The 16,813-nt window shown below is 49.9% G+C and overlaps 1 protein-coding gene across 5 annotated transcripts in view; it reads left to right on the forward strand.

Annotated features, from left to right (window-relative positions):
* LOC105491339 (zinc finger homeobox 3) overlaps nucleotides 1–16,813 on the forward strand; it is a 482,043-nt gene that overhangs the window by 301,727 nt on the left and 163,503 nt on the right. For 4 of the 5 annotated variants that reach the window (XM_071084854.1, XM_071084853.1, XM_011757674.3 and 1 more), the window contains 2 exons: nucleotides 1,152–3,922; nucleotides 10,398–10,894. In XM_071084854.1, the coding sequence (XP_070940955.1) occupies nucleotides 1,201–3,922; nucleotides 10,398–10,894 (3,219 nt within the window). In that variant the 5' untranslated portion in view covers nucleotides 1,152–1,200. Of the gene's footprint in view, nucleotides 1–1,151; nucleotides 3,923–3,987; nucleotides 5,153–10,397; nucleotides 10,895–16,813 lie in introns of those variants that run through there. The other variant, XM_071084855.1, reaches the window with a different exon arrangement.

Genomic DNA, 16,813 nt, shown 5'->3' on the forward strand with positions numbered 1-16,813 from the left:
AGAGGGCACATTCAGCTCAGTGGCACTTTGGAGTCGGAAATGGAAAAGCCCCAGGGCTGAATGACAGCTGGTTGGGTAGCGACTAATAACTAAGAGGCAGGTGTGGAGCTGGGGCTTGCCGAGCCCAGCTGCCGTCTCGGCTTGCCACTCAGATCCTTGATAGCAAAAACCACCAAGCACGTGGGGAACGCACTCCCTCCAGCCAGGGCCAGATAGAAGCTGCTGGAGGGGGTGTTGGCAGATCCAGAGTCTGGTCCATTCCTGCTGGAAATACCAAGCTCACGTTTTGCACCTATGTAGTTTTAGTCTGAAGTCAGCTGAGTCACAGGCCAGGGAGCTTGACTGGTATGGGTGGAGGAGACAGGAATCTGGGGACCCATCTTCTCTTCTGTTTCACAGTGGTCAGATTAGCACTGAGCCAGTTTTTAGATTCAAGCCCCTCAGTTTTACTGCTTATAAAATGGGACTGATGCCTCCCAGACCTGCAGAGGACTTGGCGGAGTGCGTCTAGTCCTGCACGCCTGCCCTGTGAACCTCAGGTTCCTCACCCACCTTCTTTGAACTTCTGAAACTAGAACCACGGTCAGTAAAAGCCACGGCAACTTTTCTAAATCCATGAGCGTATCCCACGCTACCGTCGTTTTTCCGTGAACATTGAACCTTCCTCTTCTCAGCCCTCCTCTGTATTCCCCTGAGCCACAGACAGTGCGGGGAGCTGATGCTGACTTTGTGTGAGTTGTCCAGAAGTGGTAGGGCTGTGGCTGTGACCTTGTGTGGGGGCTGGAGAGATGATGCGTCTGTTCTCCACTGTGGCCTATCGAAGCTATGCTGGCAAAGAATGGATATTCCTGCTCGTCTTCAGGGGCAGAGCAGTGACAATTCGAAGTCGAAGAGGCCTGCTCCCGGCCTTCTTTCCCCATGTCCCTTGCTCAGGCTGTTGACCCGGCCGCGCCACCCCTGTGTGCTGGACCGTGCGGGGCAGTGTCCCCAGGCCCGCCCTCTGTCCGGTGTCTCCGTGTTGTGGGTGTTGTGGACAGAAGCCTCTTAGAGCGCTCCGTGCGGTGGGACCTCAGCCTCGGCCCTCCTAACCTCTTTCCTTTCTCTCTCTCTTTCCCCTCTCTCCCTCCTCCCCCCTTGCCTCCGCCCTTCAGGTCCGATCCTCCGTACTGGGTGCAATGAAAGCTCCACGCAGGCCTTACCATGGAAGGCTGTGACTCGCCCGTCGTCTCGGGGAAGGACAATGGGTGCGGTATCCCTCAGCACCAGCAATGGACTGAACTCAACAGCACCCACCTCCCTGACAAACCCAGTAGCATGGAGCAGTCCACAGGCGAGAGCCACGGGCCCTTGGACAGCCTGAGGGCCCCCTTCAATGAGCGCCTTGCGGAGAGCACCGCGTCGGCCGGGCCCCCCGCCGAGCCCGCCAGCAAGGAGGTCACCTGCAACGAATGTTCGGCTTCCTTTGCCAGCCTCCAGACCTACATGGAGCACCACTGCCCCAGCACGCGCCCCCCGCCGCCCCTGAGAGAGGAGAGCGCCAGCGACACCGGTGAGGAGGGGGACGAGGAGAGTGACGTGGAGAACCTGGCCGGGGAGATCGTCTACCAGCCGGACGGCTCCGCGTACATTGTGGAGAGCCTGAGCCAGCTGACCCAGGGCGGGGGCGCCTGTGGGAGTGGCAGCGGCAGTGGGCCTCTCCCCTCGCTTTTCCTGAACTCTCTCCCTGGCGTGGGGGGCAAGCAAGGGGACCCCTCGTGTGCTGCACCCGTGTACCCGCAGATCATCAACACTTTCCACATAGCCTCATCCTTCGGGAAATGGTTTGAGGGCCCAGACCAGGCTTTCCCGAATACCTCAGCCCTGGCGGGGCTCAGCCCCGTCCTGCACAGCTTCCGCGTGTTCGACGTGCGACACAAAAGCAACAAGGATTACCTGAACAGCGACGGCTCTGCCAAAAGCTCCTGCGTATCCAAAGATGTTCCTAACAATGTGGACCTGTCCAAATTCGATGGCTTTGTGCTCTACGGCAAGAGGAAGCCCATCCTGATGTGTTTCTTGTGCAAACTCTCCTTCGGGTACGTCCGTTCGTTTGTGACCCACGCGGTGCATGACCATCGAATGACCCTGAGCGAAGACGAGCGGAAAATTCTTAGCAATAAGAACATCTCCGCTATCATCCAAGGGATCGGCAAAGACAAGGAACCCCTTGTAAGTTTTCTGGAACCAAAAAACAAGAACTTTCAACACCCTTTAGTTTCCACAGCTAACCTCATAGGCCCCGGACACAGTTTTTATGGTAAATTTAGTGGCATTCGAATGGAAGGGGAGGAAGCTCTCCCAGCCGGCTCCGCCGCTGGCCCCGAGCAGCCCCAGGCTGGTCTCTTGACCCCCAGCACCCTGTTGAACCTTGGCGGGCTCACCAGCTCGGTCCTGAAGACCCCCATTACCTCAGTCCCCCTGGGGCCTCTGGCTTCCAGTCCTCCCAAATCCTCAGAGGGCAAGGACTCCGGGGCGGCGGAAGGAGAGAAGCAGGAAGTGGGCGACGGGGATTGCTTCTCGGAGAAAGTAGAGCCAGCCGAAGAGGAGGCGGAGGAGGAAGAGGAGGAGGAAGAGGCGGAGGAGGAGGAGGAAGAAGAGGAGGAGGAAGAAGAGGAGGAGGAAGACGAGGGTTGCAAAGGACTCTTTCCAAGCGAGTTGGATGAGGAACTGGAGGACAGGCCTCACGAGGAGCCTGGGGCCGCAGCAGGTAGTAGCAGCAAAAAGGACCTTGCTCTCTCAAACCAAAGCATTTCTAACTCCCCCTTAATGCCTAACGTGCTCCAGACGCTGTCGAGGGGCACAGCTTCTACTAGTTCTAATTCTGCTTCTTCCTTTGTTGTCTTTGATGGTGCGAACAGGAGGAATCGTTTAAGCTTTAACAGTGAGGGCGTCAGGGCCAATGTGGCAGAGGGCGGCAGGAGGCTGGACTTCGCTGACGAAAGTGCCAATAAAGACAATGCCACAGCACCAGAACCAAATGAAAGCACAGAGGGCGACGATGGGGGCTTCGTTCCCCATCACCAGCACGCTGGCTCCCTCTGCGAGCTTGGGGTTGGGGAGTGCCCCTCGGGGAGTGGCGTGGAGTGCCCCAAATGCGACACGGTCCTGGGCTCCTCCCGCTCGCTGGGCGGTCATATGACCATGATGCATTCTCGTAACTCGTGTAAGACACTCAAGTGTCCCAAGTGCAACTGGCACTATAAGTACCAGCAGACCCTGGAGGCACACATGAAGGAGAAGCACCCGGAGCCGGGGGGCTCCTGCGTCTACTGCAAAAGCGGGCAGCCCCACCCCCGGCTGGCACGAGGCGAGAGCTACACGTGTGGTTACAAGCCTTTCCGCTGCGAGGTGTGTAACTACTCCACAACTACCAAAGGCAACCTCAGTATTCATATGCAGTCCGACAAGCATCTCAACAACATGCAGAACCTGCAGAACGGAGGGGGGGAGCAGGTCTTTAGCCACACTGCCGGGGCGGCGGCGGCGGCAGCGGCGGCTGCGGCGGCGGCAGCGGCCAATATCAGTAGCTCCTGCGGGGCCCCCTCGCCCACCAAACCAAAAACCAAACCCACCTGGCGGTGCGAGGTGTGTGATTATGAGACCAACGTGGCCAGGAACCTCCGCATTCACATGACCAGTGAGAAACACATGCATAACATGATGTTACTGCAGCAGAACATGACCCAGATCCAACACAACCGCCACCTGGGCCTCGGCAGCCTGCCCTCGCCCGCCGAGGCCGAGCTCTACCAATACTACCTGGCCCAGAACATGAACCTGCCCAACCTGAAGATGGACAGTGCTGCCTCCGACGCCCAGTTCATGATGAGCGGATTCCAGCTGGATCCCGCGGGGCCCATGGCCGCCATGACGCCTGCTCTAGGTGAGGATGACTACGTGTTTGTCTGTTTTCATGATAGGAATTTAACCAGGGAGAATGGTGAATAGGGTGAGATAGTCCTGTGGATTCAGTTGACTCTGGTCTTCTTGAGTGGTTTTTGTGTAAACTGGATTGTCTTACAGTCAAGTATTTATTCTCAAGAATCCCTTGAACTCTGTGTGTGCATATGGAAAAGTTTATGCATTCAAGAGAGATACGATTGTACTCTGGCTACATGGGGCCGGGATTAAAATGTGAGTGTTTCCTCTAGTTTTCTGTTCCCATTCTGTCTTTCTCTGTCTCTTTTTTCAATTTGAAAAATCACTATAATCACCCAAAACTTTGGGGTTTCATCAGATATTTACTGAAACTTACAGGAAACTATAGCTGAGGCAGTCATCTCAATAAGAGGACTAGGGACAGTTATCTCTATGATTTAAATAGAGACAATCATCTCAATAATAGGAATTTGGAATAGGAATTGGAATAACATATGTATGTTATTCATATAGCCAAAGGCTGATTCTTTGCGGACGGAGCTGGGAGCCGCCCAGATAGACTCCACAAGGTTCTCTGTATATTTATGAGGATCTCGATGAAAGAGATGTGATTTTCTTTTTCTTATTTTCGATGAGTACTTGGTGATTAGAATAGTTGGGAATTAATTGGGAATTGAATTGCCCCAGTGGCACTGTTGTGAGGGGTGTGAGAGATGAATAACAAGTAAGTCGTAAACATTGTCCATGGAGGAAAGTTAACTGTTAATAGCAGTTAGATCCTGGTTAGCAGAGCCTTTGTTGCCGGAAAGAATGACCTCTGCTTTAGAGAAACTGATTTGGCTTTGTCCAGGCTCCCAGTCTTACCAATGAGCTTACCATTATCTAGAATAGGACGGATTTGGGTGCTGAAAACTTTGAGTTTTTACGTAGAACGAACCACAGCCACTTTGAGGATAGCTGCTGCCGCCAAAACAATCTACAGATGGGTTTCATGAGAACCCTTTGATAGCTGGGCCGTTCATGCCTCCACCCTGTATGCCTCAAACAGGATCCTGCCTGCGCCACATCCCGTGACCCTGCTAATGGACTTCGTGGGACCAGTGACAACGGCCTGAATTAAGCAATATGCCATTATTGACATGGGAATAGGTTGTTCTTGGCAACAGAGTGTCAGTGAGGACTTTTTTCCGGGATGGCTTAGATGACTGCAGAGCCAAGCCTCACCAGTTGGCAGGTGTTTATTTGTGTAGTGTTTTAGTGCTAATTGTTGCCTATGAGTTATATTTCAAAGCGTTCCATTGGTTTTTCTTGCTATGTATTCAGCTTTGAATCCTTAGTACTTTAATCTTTTCCTTTTGAAATATTTGCCCATTGATCCTTTATTACCAAATGATTTGAAGGTATTTGACCAACTGGCTAATCGTGGATGCACAAGCACCGGTCGCCTTATTTGTCCCCAGGGTGAACCATGCACGCCAGGGGATGGGCGTGAGTACACTATGGTTTTTTTTTAAACCAGTAGGAGTTGGAAGGAGTCAGAGAATCTTGGGAGGCAGATATTGGAGCAAATCAAACATAATGGAAGTGAAATGAAGACAGAACATGGGTAGGTTCATGTTGGGTCAAAGTGAGGTTTTTTTTTTTTTGAGACAGTCTCTCTTTGTCACCCATGCTGGAGTGCAGTGGCGTCATCTCGGCTCACTGCAACCTCCACCTCCTGGGGTTCAAGCGATACTCCTGCCATAGCCTCCTAAGTAGCTGGGATTACAGGCCCCCACCACCATGCCTGGCTAATTTTGTATTTTTAGTAGAGATGGGGCTTCACCATGTTGGCCAGGCTGGTCTCGAACTCTTGACCTCAGGTGATCCGTCCACCTTGGCCTCCCAAAGTGCTGGGATTACAGACGTGAGTCACTGTGCCCGGCCTAAAGTGAGGCTTTTTAATTATCTTGAGAACAGGTAACTAAGGCTTGCATTGAGAAGTAGAGAAATATTTCACTTTAACACCAAGTGTCTGTGAGTCTTTGGGGCATCATGCACTGTCCTGGGCATTGCGGCAGATTCAGAAGGAGCAGAAGAATGAAGCCCTGTGTTCTAGACACACATGGAAGGGCTGCACCTTATTTCTTGGAGAGACTAGAACTCTTCCTCCCAAAGGATTTATCCAACTCAGTCACAAAGGGCCCTTGAATTTCCAGTGTCACTACTTGTTGGCCAAGGGGAGTCCCTGGAAACCTGTGCCTTCCTTGGTCCACGAGAGCTGCTAAGAAGGTGTGAGAGCCACAAATCCTTTATGCCGGAAGCTCAAGTGGGTGTGGGGGCCATAGGAAGTGTCCAAAGGACTTGGAATTTGAGTTGTATGATCTCAGTAGGAGAAACCAACTTATGCAAATAAAAACAGCCATAACTTTCAGTTCTAGCTGTGGCTCTACTGATTTTTGTCTTTTTTTTTTTTTCCCCCATAGTCCATTTATAAGATGGCTGTAGGTGTTATTAGACGTGACTTGAGTTCTGAAGGGGGAAAAAAGTTTTTGTGAAATGCACTCCTCCTTACAAGGTGATTGTTCTCATACTTCCCTTGCCAGAGCCCTCTTTATTATCATCAAACAGACACTGATTCTGGGGATGCTTCTTTTCAGAGGCCTTTGAGGAAAGGGTTGGGGCTCCTTTGCCTAGTACAGTTGGATCTGCTGCTTTTTGTAGACAGCACATTAGATTTGAGGCCTTGTGAACATCCTCCCAAACCTTCCTTTCAACTCTGAAGTTTAGCATAGCACCAAGAAAGTGGTTGCTTGTGAGGGTGGCTGTGTGTTTCCCAAGTAGCCAGCCAGCCCCTGGACACCTGCACAAGGTTTAACAGCTCCCTTCATCTTCCTTTGATTCCAGAGTGTGCCTTTTAATCCATGTGCCTTCCTGACGATGTGCTGATGGGCAGGCTCACGTGTCAAGGTGTCAGTTCCAGTGTTAGAGTTAGGTGTATGCCCAGAGATGGGGACCCGCTCCAACACCACGTATCCAGTGTGGCTCAAGACTAAAGACCTGCCAAATTCTTTTTTTCATTTCTTTTTTTGAGATGGAGTTTCACTCTTGTCGCCCCAGCTGGAGTGCAATAGCGCGATCTTGGCTCACTGCAGCCCCTGCCTCCCGGGTTCAAGCAATTCTAATGCCTCAGCCTTCCGAGTAGCTGGGATTATAGGCATGTGCCACCACGCCCAGCTGATTTTTGTATTTTCAGTAGAGACGGGGTTTCACCACATTGGCTAGGCTGGTCTTGAACTCCTGACCTCAGGTGATCCGCCCACCTTGGCCTCCCAAAGTGCTGGGATTACAGGTGTGAGCCACTATGCTCAACTCCAGTTTCTTCTTTGTAGGGGCCCTGCTCCTAATTGTTTGTGAATTGGGTGAGATTACTCCACTTTGTGGCAGTTGAATTAGCAGATTTGCAGGATTCTAAGCCCTGGGGCTTGTTTCTCTGAGGCATAGTTCTTGAAGGGAGTTTTCACTTGCCTGTCATCCTCACTCGTTTCAGCACTCTGCTGCTTCTATCCTTTGCATTTCATTTTAAGAGCCTAGGCATGGTGGCTTATGCCTATAATCCAGCACTGTGGGAGTCCAAGGATCACTTGAACCCGGGAATTTGAGACCAGTCTGGGCAACATCTCAACAACAAAAAAAATTATTTTTAAGATCAGCCAGGTGTGGTGGGGTGCACCTGTAGTCCCAGCTACTTGAGAGGCTGAGGCGGGTGGATCAGTTGAGCCTTGGTGGTCCAGACTGCAGTGAACCACTCCAGCCTGGGCAACAAGTGAGATCTTGTCTCTTAAAAAAAAAAAAAAAAAAAGAGCTTAAAGTGGAAACTGGGACTTAGTTTCCTCTGCTTATTCCAAGGATTTCTCATTTTCACTCAGGCATCAGCAAGTGACGGCTGAATTTCTCTTTAGAGCAATATTGATGTGCCGAGGTTAAATCTAAAAAGTGGAGACGATTTGATACTTCAGGTGGTTGGCATCAGAAACAAATATATGTTTGCTCCTTGTCTTACCCTCCGGGCAGTTTCTGCTTTGACTGAACCCCGAGTATGTTTCATGGATGTTGCCTGGCCTTCGTCCCCGTTAAGGGATGGAGCTTTTAGGCTTTTTTTCTTTTTTTTCTTTGTTTTTCTTTCTTGTCCTAAAAAGAATGTCATAGTTATGGTTCCTCTCACCAGGGGAGATGGGAAGACAGACAACAAGCTGAAAGCTTCCTAAGCCTTCTGGAATGCATGTGCAAAAGATTTCTGTGGCTCACTAGACTGTCCGTGAGCTTCAAACGCAGCTGCTGGTCTGCTTAGCAGAGCCTGTACTGATCTTGTCACTCGAGGTGACTTGTGTAGCGTCAATAAGAAAATCATAAAACAAAGAAAAAATCTTTTCTCTGATGAGCCACTGACTTGGATTTTAATCAGTTATAAAAAATAAAATAACCTTGGCCCAACCACACATTAAAGGTCAAATTTAAATATCAGTTGGGGAGGTGGGGCAGACCCAGTAGCTCAAGAGCATATGTGTTTAGGAAAGAGAAACTAGACACCAGTGCCCAGCTTTCTGCTTGACCGTATACTTCTAGGAACTGGAGGGAAGGCTGCTCTCTTCAGGCCTTTCTCCCGGTAGAAATAAGCCCTTGCAGTATTAATTTACCGTAGCAAATGTGAGCTTGTCCCAGGTTTATGCAGGGCAGTGATGGACTGAAAAAGACCAGGGTGGGAGAGGGAGGAAGAGATCTTCTCTCGGCCCTTTTGTGGAGATGTGGAGCTGACCCTCCTGTCTCAGTGCCTATCTCGGTCCACTTCCTGAACATGTGACACTCCCATTCTTTTTTCACTCTTATCTAGCACAGCAAACATTTGGGCATCTGTGCCCTCTGTAGAGGGCTGGGCACTCTATAGAGGTCCAGCGAGGATAAGACTGAACCCCTGTCCTAGGGAGGTGGCACCTTGATGGGGATCCCAGCTATGGTGCATTTCTGTATGTAGGTGACTGAATGGCAAAGGGATGGTGATAGGTCCTAGGGTAGCTCTGCATGTCACACAGGGCAGGGGCTCAGGAAAGAGAACAGGCGGCCCTACTGGGAAGACATGGGAGGGTTGGCAACATTGACTGACGGGAGGGATATTGACCAGAGGGGAGTGGTGAGGAGTAGAGGGATTACTCCCCAAGTCTTTTTATATTTTGTTTTGTTTTGTTTTTGAGACAGGGTCCTGCTCTGTCACCAGGGCTGGAGCTGAGTGACATGGTCTCAGCTCACTGCAGCCTCAGCCTCTGGGGCTCAAGTGATCCTCCCTTCTCAGTCCCTGAGTAGCTGGAACTACAGGCATGCACCACCATGCCTGGCTAGTTTCTGTTGTATATTTTGTACACCATGTTGTCCAGACTGGTCTCGAACTCCTAGGATCAAGTGATCTGCCTGCCTTGGCCTCCTGAAGTGCTTGGATTAGGTGCGTGAGACACTGCGTCCAGCCACACTCCCCAGATCTTTGCTTTAGAGAGGCCCTCTCCAAGAGGTGTCACTCACCACCACATAGCTTCCTAAATTTAAATAACATTAAAAATTCAGTTCCTTAGTTGCACTACCCGTATTTCAGGTATTTATTAGTCACATGTAGCCAGTGACTGCTGCACCAGACGACGCAGCCATAGGTTGTTTTCAAGGTTGGTCACTGCCACCTCAGATACATTCTGGGCCCAATTCTGGTCCCCATGAAGGCTTGGTATATTAAGATTGCAGCTGTAACACATTTCCAATTTTGGAAGATCTGTGGTTTGAGATTCCTTTATATCCAGTGAATGATACATATTTCTATCTTTTCTTGGATCTTAGAGAGGGGATGAATTGAAATATTAAAGAGGTGGCTGGCCACGGTAGCTCACGCCTGTCATTCCAGTATTTTGGGAGGCCGAGGCAGGTGGATCAACTGAGATCAGGAGTTCAAGACCAGCCTGGCCAACATGGTGAAACCCTGTCTCTACTAAAAAAGACAAAAATTAGCTGGTCTTGGTGGTGGATGCCTGTAATCCCAGCTACTTGGGAGGCTGAGGCAGGAGAATCGCTTGAACCTGGGAGGCGGAGGTTGCTGTGAGCCGAGATCATGCACCTGCACTCTAGCCTGGGCAACACAGAGCAAGACTCCATCTTGGAGGAAAAAAAAGAAAAAGAAATATTAAAGAGGCAATGGCTCCTAGCTTTTCTAGGTGTTCTTTTCCTAAAGAAAGAAAATACAAAACCTGCCAGAAATCTCAGAATGTCCACAGGAAAGATCGAAACACATCAGGTTGACTACGTTTGTTTGCTTGTTTTCCAGCCAGTAACCCTTTGCAACCCTTGAAATGTGATCTTTTCCTTTTGGACCCTAGTTGAGGGTGGTGGAGGGCTGGGGGCTGCCTCAGCTGTGGCCGTGACCACGAGCCTGGTCTTTGACTCTCTCCTTCTCTCCTTCCCCGCAGTGGGCGGTGAGATACCCCTAGACATGCGGCTCGGGGGCGGGCAGCTGGTGTCAGAGGAGCTGATGAACCTGGGCGAGAGCTTCATCCAGACCAACGACCCGTCGCTGAAGCTCTTCCAGTGTGCCGTCTGCAACAAGTTCACGACGGACAACCTGGACATGCTGGGCCTGCACATGAATGTGGAGCGCAGCCTGTCGGAGGATGAGTGGAAGGCGGTAATGGGGGACTCGTACCAGTGCAAGCTCTGCCGCTACAACACCCAGCTTAAGGCCAACTTCCAGCTGCACTGCAAGACAGACAAGCACGTGCAGAAGTACCAGCTGGTGGCCCACATCAAGGAGGGCGGCAAGGCCAACGAGTGGAGGCTCAAGTGTGTGGCCATCGGCAACCCCGTGCACCTCAAGTGCAATGCCTGTGACTACTACACCAACAGCCTGGAGAAGCTGCGGCTGCACACAGTCAACTCCAGGCACGAGGCCAGCCTGAAGTTGTACAAGGTAAGGCCCAGCGCCTTATGGCTCAGTCGCCCTTTCTGAAAGGAGAGGGTTGCGCACCGGGGAGTTAGGGAGCACTAGGGAGGAGTCGGACAGTCTCTGGCATGGCCCGGGTGGCTGTTCGTTGGGAACCTGGAGTGGAGAGGAGAGTCGGCAGTGTCCACTTTGTCACCAGATGGAAATGTGACAGGTTCAGTGAGTAGCTTGAGTAGCTGAAGGTTCTCTTTTGGATGCCCAATTTGGGGGCAGGTTTTGTTGACAGTGCCTCTAGGGTTGGTTCTTTTCTTTCTTACATGGGCTCTTTTGCATCCTCTGCTCCTGTGGTTTCCCTCTCTCCTTTAGGCTTTCTGTTCTCCTTTTCCATCTCTTTATTCCTTTTTTTTTTTTTTCTCCTTTCCTGGATGCTCCTGGGGTGTTTTGTTCCTCCCTCCCTTCTTTCATCCATCCATCATCCCACCAACAAATATACACTGGGTACCTTCTCAATGCCAGGTACTGTTCTGGGCACGTGTCCACGTCAGTGCATGAAATTGACCAAATAAATAAATAAATAAATAAATAACCCTGACCTCATAGAGCTTCCATTCTTTTAGCAAGAGATGGGTGAGAAATGATGAATAAATTATGTAGCAGGCTAGGAGGTGCTAAATGCTGTGGGGAAAATGGGGTCCATAAGGGGCCATTTTTGTCTCCCCCCCCACTTTTGTGCTTCCTGGGTTCTGTGTCCTCTTTCTCTTCCTTATACTTTTTCTTCCTCTTCCTGGGCTTCTCCCATCCTCCCCCTTTCCCTTTGTCTCTTCTCCTCTTCCCTCTTTCCTGTCCATTTATTCTTTCTGTCCCCCCACCCCACTCTTTCCCCCCGGCCCTTGCCTCTACTCCACAGACGGTAACCGAGGAGGAGGTGCTCCGGATACTGTAAATAGTCCTTTCACTTGCACGGCAGAATTGCTCCAGACGTCTCTATTGATTTTCACTGGACTTAAAGCCTCACCTTTTTCTCTAATCATCCCATAATGGCTTTAGTATGAACAATCAGGTACAAATCGCCATAAATCTCCCCGGCCTCATCCCACACACTTTCCACTCCCTCACTCTCTCTTTTCATTTTGCTCACTCCCATGATCAGCTTCTCCTACTTTTCACACCGTTTCTCACGTCTTTGGGCTCACGAGTGTTTGGTTTCTGCTGGCCCTGAGCTAGCTGAGTCCCTGCTCTACTCAGCATGATTTTAAATGGAGATTCCACGTGAGGAAGACTTCTAGTCCTTTCCCCACATCAGCCTCTGCCGGGATTGATAGTTGTACTTCATTTTACAGTTGCTTCTTCTCAGGGTGTGGGGAGGCCTGCGTAACGCAGTGCTTAAGAAAGCACTTTAGGGAAAGGAGGGAGAAAGCAGGAATGAGGTAGAGGGGATAGAATGTTCTGGAATTGACTGTGGACTCAGCTATGGTGCAGTGAGGAAGGTCTGGACACCAGGCAGCCAATCCCCTTATCTCAAATGAGCAAGAACCTTGCTGGACTGGTTTAGTTTTGTGCCACCATTAAAAGAAAAAAGCTCTTTGCAGTCAGTTTAAATTGGAGGTCTGAACTGGCCACAGGATGGTGCCGACGTGGTCAAGAAAACCTGATGGAGAAACCAGTGGAAAAAAGAATTTCCAAAGGACCCAACTGAGTAAAATTTGTACAAAGGACTCGGCGTGGCCATTGAAGGTTGCATGCAACTTTGATGAAGGTCGTTTAGAGGTGGCACGAAGCTGGCCTCTTGCATCCAAGGAAAAAATTGCCCTTTAGATTCAAAAATGCACACGGTGGCGATTAACTCTCACGCTGCATCCTCCGTGTGGCTGGAGTCTTGAATAAGAGTCTATCAGACACTTGACTTTGCTTCTAATGGGCCTGGAACTTGGAGGATTTGCTGAGAACATCCTGTTTTGGTCCCCAAACCATGTCCACAGTCACACCCAGAGAGTCAGGGTGAGGTGTGGATGGAAGAGACGCGGTTTATTTCTGTGTTTCTGCACTGCTAGCCTGTCATCCTGGGACTTTTTTCTCATTTCTTTTTTTAAGGTAGAGGAAACTGTTGCTCAAAAAGATGGCGTGGGTAGAAGGGTCCTGAGTGTTGGGATGCAGGGTAGAACGTGGACCCAGCACCTGAAGGAGAGATCCCAAAATGGTGCATCTGGCCGGCACATCCCCGGGGTGACCAGCCCCTGAGGTTCAGGGCAGAATTGCCTCCGTCAGGAGCCAAAGGTCGTTAGTCTAGTCTCATTAGTCCTTGGGTAATGAATGGCCCTGTGCCTGCCTGGGCTCCGCCACGGGGCGGGGAGCTCTCCTGCTCACTCCTGAATGACACCGCTGGGATTATCATTCCAGTGCTCTCCCTGAGCCCTTTGGTCCCTCAGAACGACTAAGATCAAACTTCTCTTGCCACTAAGGGGGGCTCCCTCTCATAAGGTTTCATCATTCCATGAATTTAGGGTGGGGATTGGAGGTGGTTTGAGAGTCACTTTTTCTCTAGGCCCTGGTGTGGCCTGTAGTAAATGGAGATTGATTGCATGTTATTTTTCCTCTTGCTAATGTAATCCATTAGCCCGGCACATGCATAATCAGTTTAGAGCACAGTTAACTGGATGTAATCGAGTTCTTTACTGTCTGCTAGAGAAACCGCTCCAGATGCGGCTGACCCGGGGAGCTGACCGGGCTTCTCACACACAACCCTCCTTACTCACCCCTTCCCCACCCCACCCTGTCCCGGTTCCCTGGCACATTATTCATGATCAGCCAGGGCGGCTCTCCAAAGCTACTCTCCGCGGCACCTAGTGAAGTGGCGGTGATGTATGTGGCTTCCCGGTGGCCCTCCCAGCCCTCTCTTTCAGCCGAGGCTTTTATTATCCTCCTGTTCCTTTTTCATGTTGGAGGAGACAGAGCTGCATTCTCAGGAGATTCAAGCAGTGGCATGGCTTTTGGTTTGTCGTCTGACCTCACCCTGGGCGGGAGTCACTGTCCTTGCTGTCATACATGCCAGTGCATAGGTTGCTATGTTAAGAGGGAACTTTCTGAAAGTGTGAGATAATTTTTAATCCAGAAATGTGAGAGGGTTGTGCTAATCTACAAAACTTGATGGTATTGTCTTCGTTGCCTGGAATGGTATAGTTTTGATTTTTGTGTGATACTAATTTATAAATCAGAATTAGGTTCAACCTGTTTTTCTTCTGCACCTCCTGGAAGTAGAGTGGAGTGGGGGAAGGCTGCAGGGCCGCAGGCATCTGAGGGAAACCCCCAAGTTACTTCTGCAAAGTGCTCCTGATTGAAATCCTTGGGATCTTTTGGGCTGAAGCAGTGGCCGGCTCTGGCCCAGCCCCTAGTGCTCACGTGTCCATGTCCTGACACTTACCATCTTGGGATCCCTGTGATTGGCTGACATAGCAAGAAACCCAGAGACTCCAGTGAAGCTTGGAGACTGGGCTCTGTCTGTCCTTAGTGACCCATTTGAGCCAGAATGGAAAAGGCACTTGTCTCTCACTGAGGCTGAGCTCCAGCTTCCTTAATTCCTCATCCTTCTGCTTTCACATGTAAATGTATCACTCCTTTCTCAGAGGACTACACCCTGGCCCCACTCTCAATGTTCTCCACCCACAGAGATAGATGTGGGTGCCCTCGCTCCTCAGAACTAGGAGAGCAGCTGTCACTGACACATGCTTGCCCTCTGCCCTTTCCCACGGCTAGTGTAGAGCCTGCATCTGAGCCATGTGGGTTCAGAGCTGGCACGAGCTCTTCCACGTTTATCTTGCATTCCCAGCCAAGTGACGTCTATGGTGAACTCTCTGAAATGTGTGCTGCTTTCTGCCCGGAGGAGGAGGAGGGGCCACAGAAAGGGCAGTTAGAAATCAGTGCACACTCCCGCCATCTCCCAGAATCTGTTTTTCACTTTGATGTTTTTCTTCACCTGAGAGTCGCTGGAATGGAAATCTGTCAACTTTAGCAGATAGATTAAGGCCCCACCAGAATCTGTTCCTCAAAACAGTTTCCAGCTGGGGTTCCTTTGACTGGACCAAGACTGAAGGTTACCTATTAATCTTAAATACTGTACAAAGAGGGTTGTCTACCACGGTGTTGGGTCTGGGCCACATGTGAGCTGCCGTGGGCCAACGGGGCACACAGGAGAGGAGAAGGCGGTGTGCAAGCCAACTGTGCTTGGCCTGAAGTAGGAGGTAGAATGTGGTATTGATTCATGCACATGGCCAGATTCTCCACATAGAGGACGTCTGCTCATGACGTTCTAGGAGGATTGTGCAGTATGGGAGGATGTAAGAAAACCTCCCTCAGGCTTTGCATTGCTTTAGAACCCATCTTCTCAGTTCTTTCCCTGATGCATGAGAAACTCATTGGGACTCACATTCCCAGCAGGGCCATAAAATCATCGTATGGTAGACGGGCATATCAGACAATGTAGGCGAAGTCAGACAGCGATCTGGTTCGAAATCTGCATTCTTGGTGCTCCTCTGTGGGGGTGTTAGGAAGACAGCTGCACACTTTACGTCTGTAGGTGGTGCCTGGAGGCGTTTGCCTTCCACTGAGAGCAAAAAGTGTACATCCTTTGGGGGGCATCCCCTTCCTCCCTCCCGTGCTGCCTTCCCAGCTTGGCTGTGTGTTTGAAGCTCTGGGGAAAGTGTCATATGGTTCGCATCGGGATTCTGGAGCCAGTTTCCTCAAACCTTGTTTTCTCATTATTAGACTCTTTTGTTTTGTTTTGTTTTAAGTACATACTTCCGCCACCTTTCCTCCCTGCCTTGGTGGCTTCAACCAAAAAATGAAAGGAAAGAAATGTTTTTATGCAGGTGATTTCGAAGGTGTGAAAGGCCAGAAGTTTTGGTGAATTTTAGCAGATTTCGCCCTCATGCTCTCCTTCTCCTGGAGCAACTGGAGGCCCGAGGTTCATCACCATGGCTTGATGGTCGGCGCTGGTGGGACATGGGTCTCTGCAGCTGGGCTGGGAGGCTGCACATGGACCTGATGGGTCCTCGCTGAGAACCTGGGCTGACTCTGACAGCTCTTGTGGCCACCAGTTAACTTCAGGAGGACTCCAGGAAGATGGAAAGACCAAATATTTTGGGGGGTAGGGCTTGTGCTAGGACCAAGTTCATCCATCACTGCTGTGGGAACGTATGGCTCATGGTTCACCAGTGGTGTGCGGCATGAAAGCTGGGTACCTTGCTGGGAGGTCCCTTGTTCTTTCCTCCTTCCAGAAGCTTCCCACCTATCTTGATCCACATTCCTCCAATAGGTTGTATTTCACACTCTCAGCTGATGGCTTTAGGCACAAGCTTTGTGTGGGCCACTCTGGTTATAGCATTTTACACACCCTCATGTCAAGAATGTCAGGTCAGTGTTCTCTTTTGACTCCACGCTTTAGACACCACATAATGGAACTGAAATCATATTAGATGTGCCTGTTGGAAAAAAAAAAAGTTTAGTACTTAAAAACCACCTGTTGAAAAACCAGTTTTGCAACCATTAACTATAGCACTTTTATTCTCTTTTTTTCTAAATGCTTTTAGTTTTTTTTCTCTGTCTCTCTTTTCTGAGTCCTTTTTGTGGATAGTAAAGAACTGACCGACCCTTTTAGAATAGTATTGTATTCTTAATTATTTCTTACAAGGTTAGCATTCCGTGTTTACCTCAAGTGTAAGCTAGTAATAAAATGTGGATTCCCTATTTTTTAGTTAAAGTAATATGAGTAGTGCATGTTCACTGTAAAAAAATTGGAAAAATCCGGGAATAAAAAAGAAAATAAATATCTGGTTAATCCTACCGTGTGATGGATTTTTATATTTATTTTTATTTTGCATGTAACATAGGAATTTTACAGAATTGAAATGACATTGTGTAATACCTGGGACCTTTTTTACATCTTTAAATATT

The sequence above is a fragment of the Macaca nemestrina genome, chromosome 18, assembly GCF_043159975.1.
Source record: "Macaca nemestrina isolate mMacNem1 chromosome 18, mMacNem.hap1, whole genome shotgun sequence".
NCBI classification, from domain to species: domain Eukaryota; kingdom Metazoa; phylum Chordata; class Mammalia; order Primates; family Cercopithecidae; genus Macaca; species Macaca nemestrina.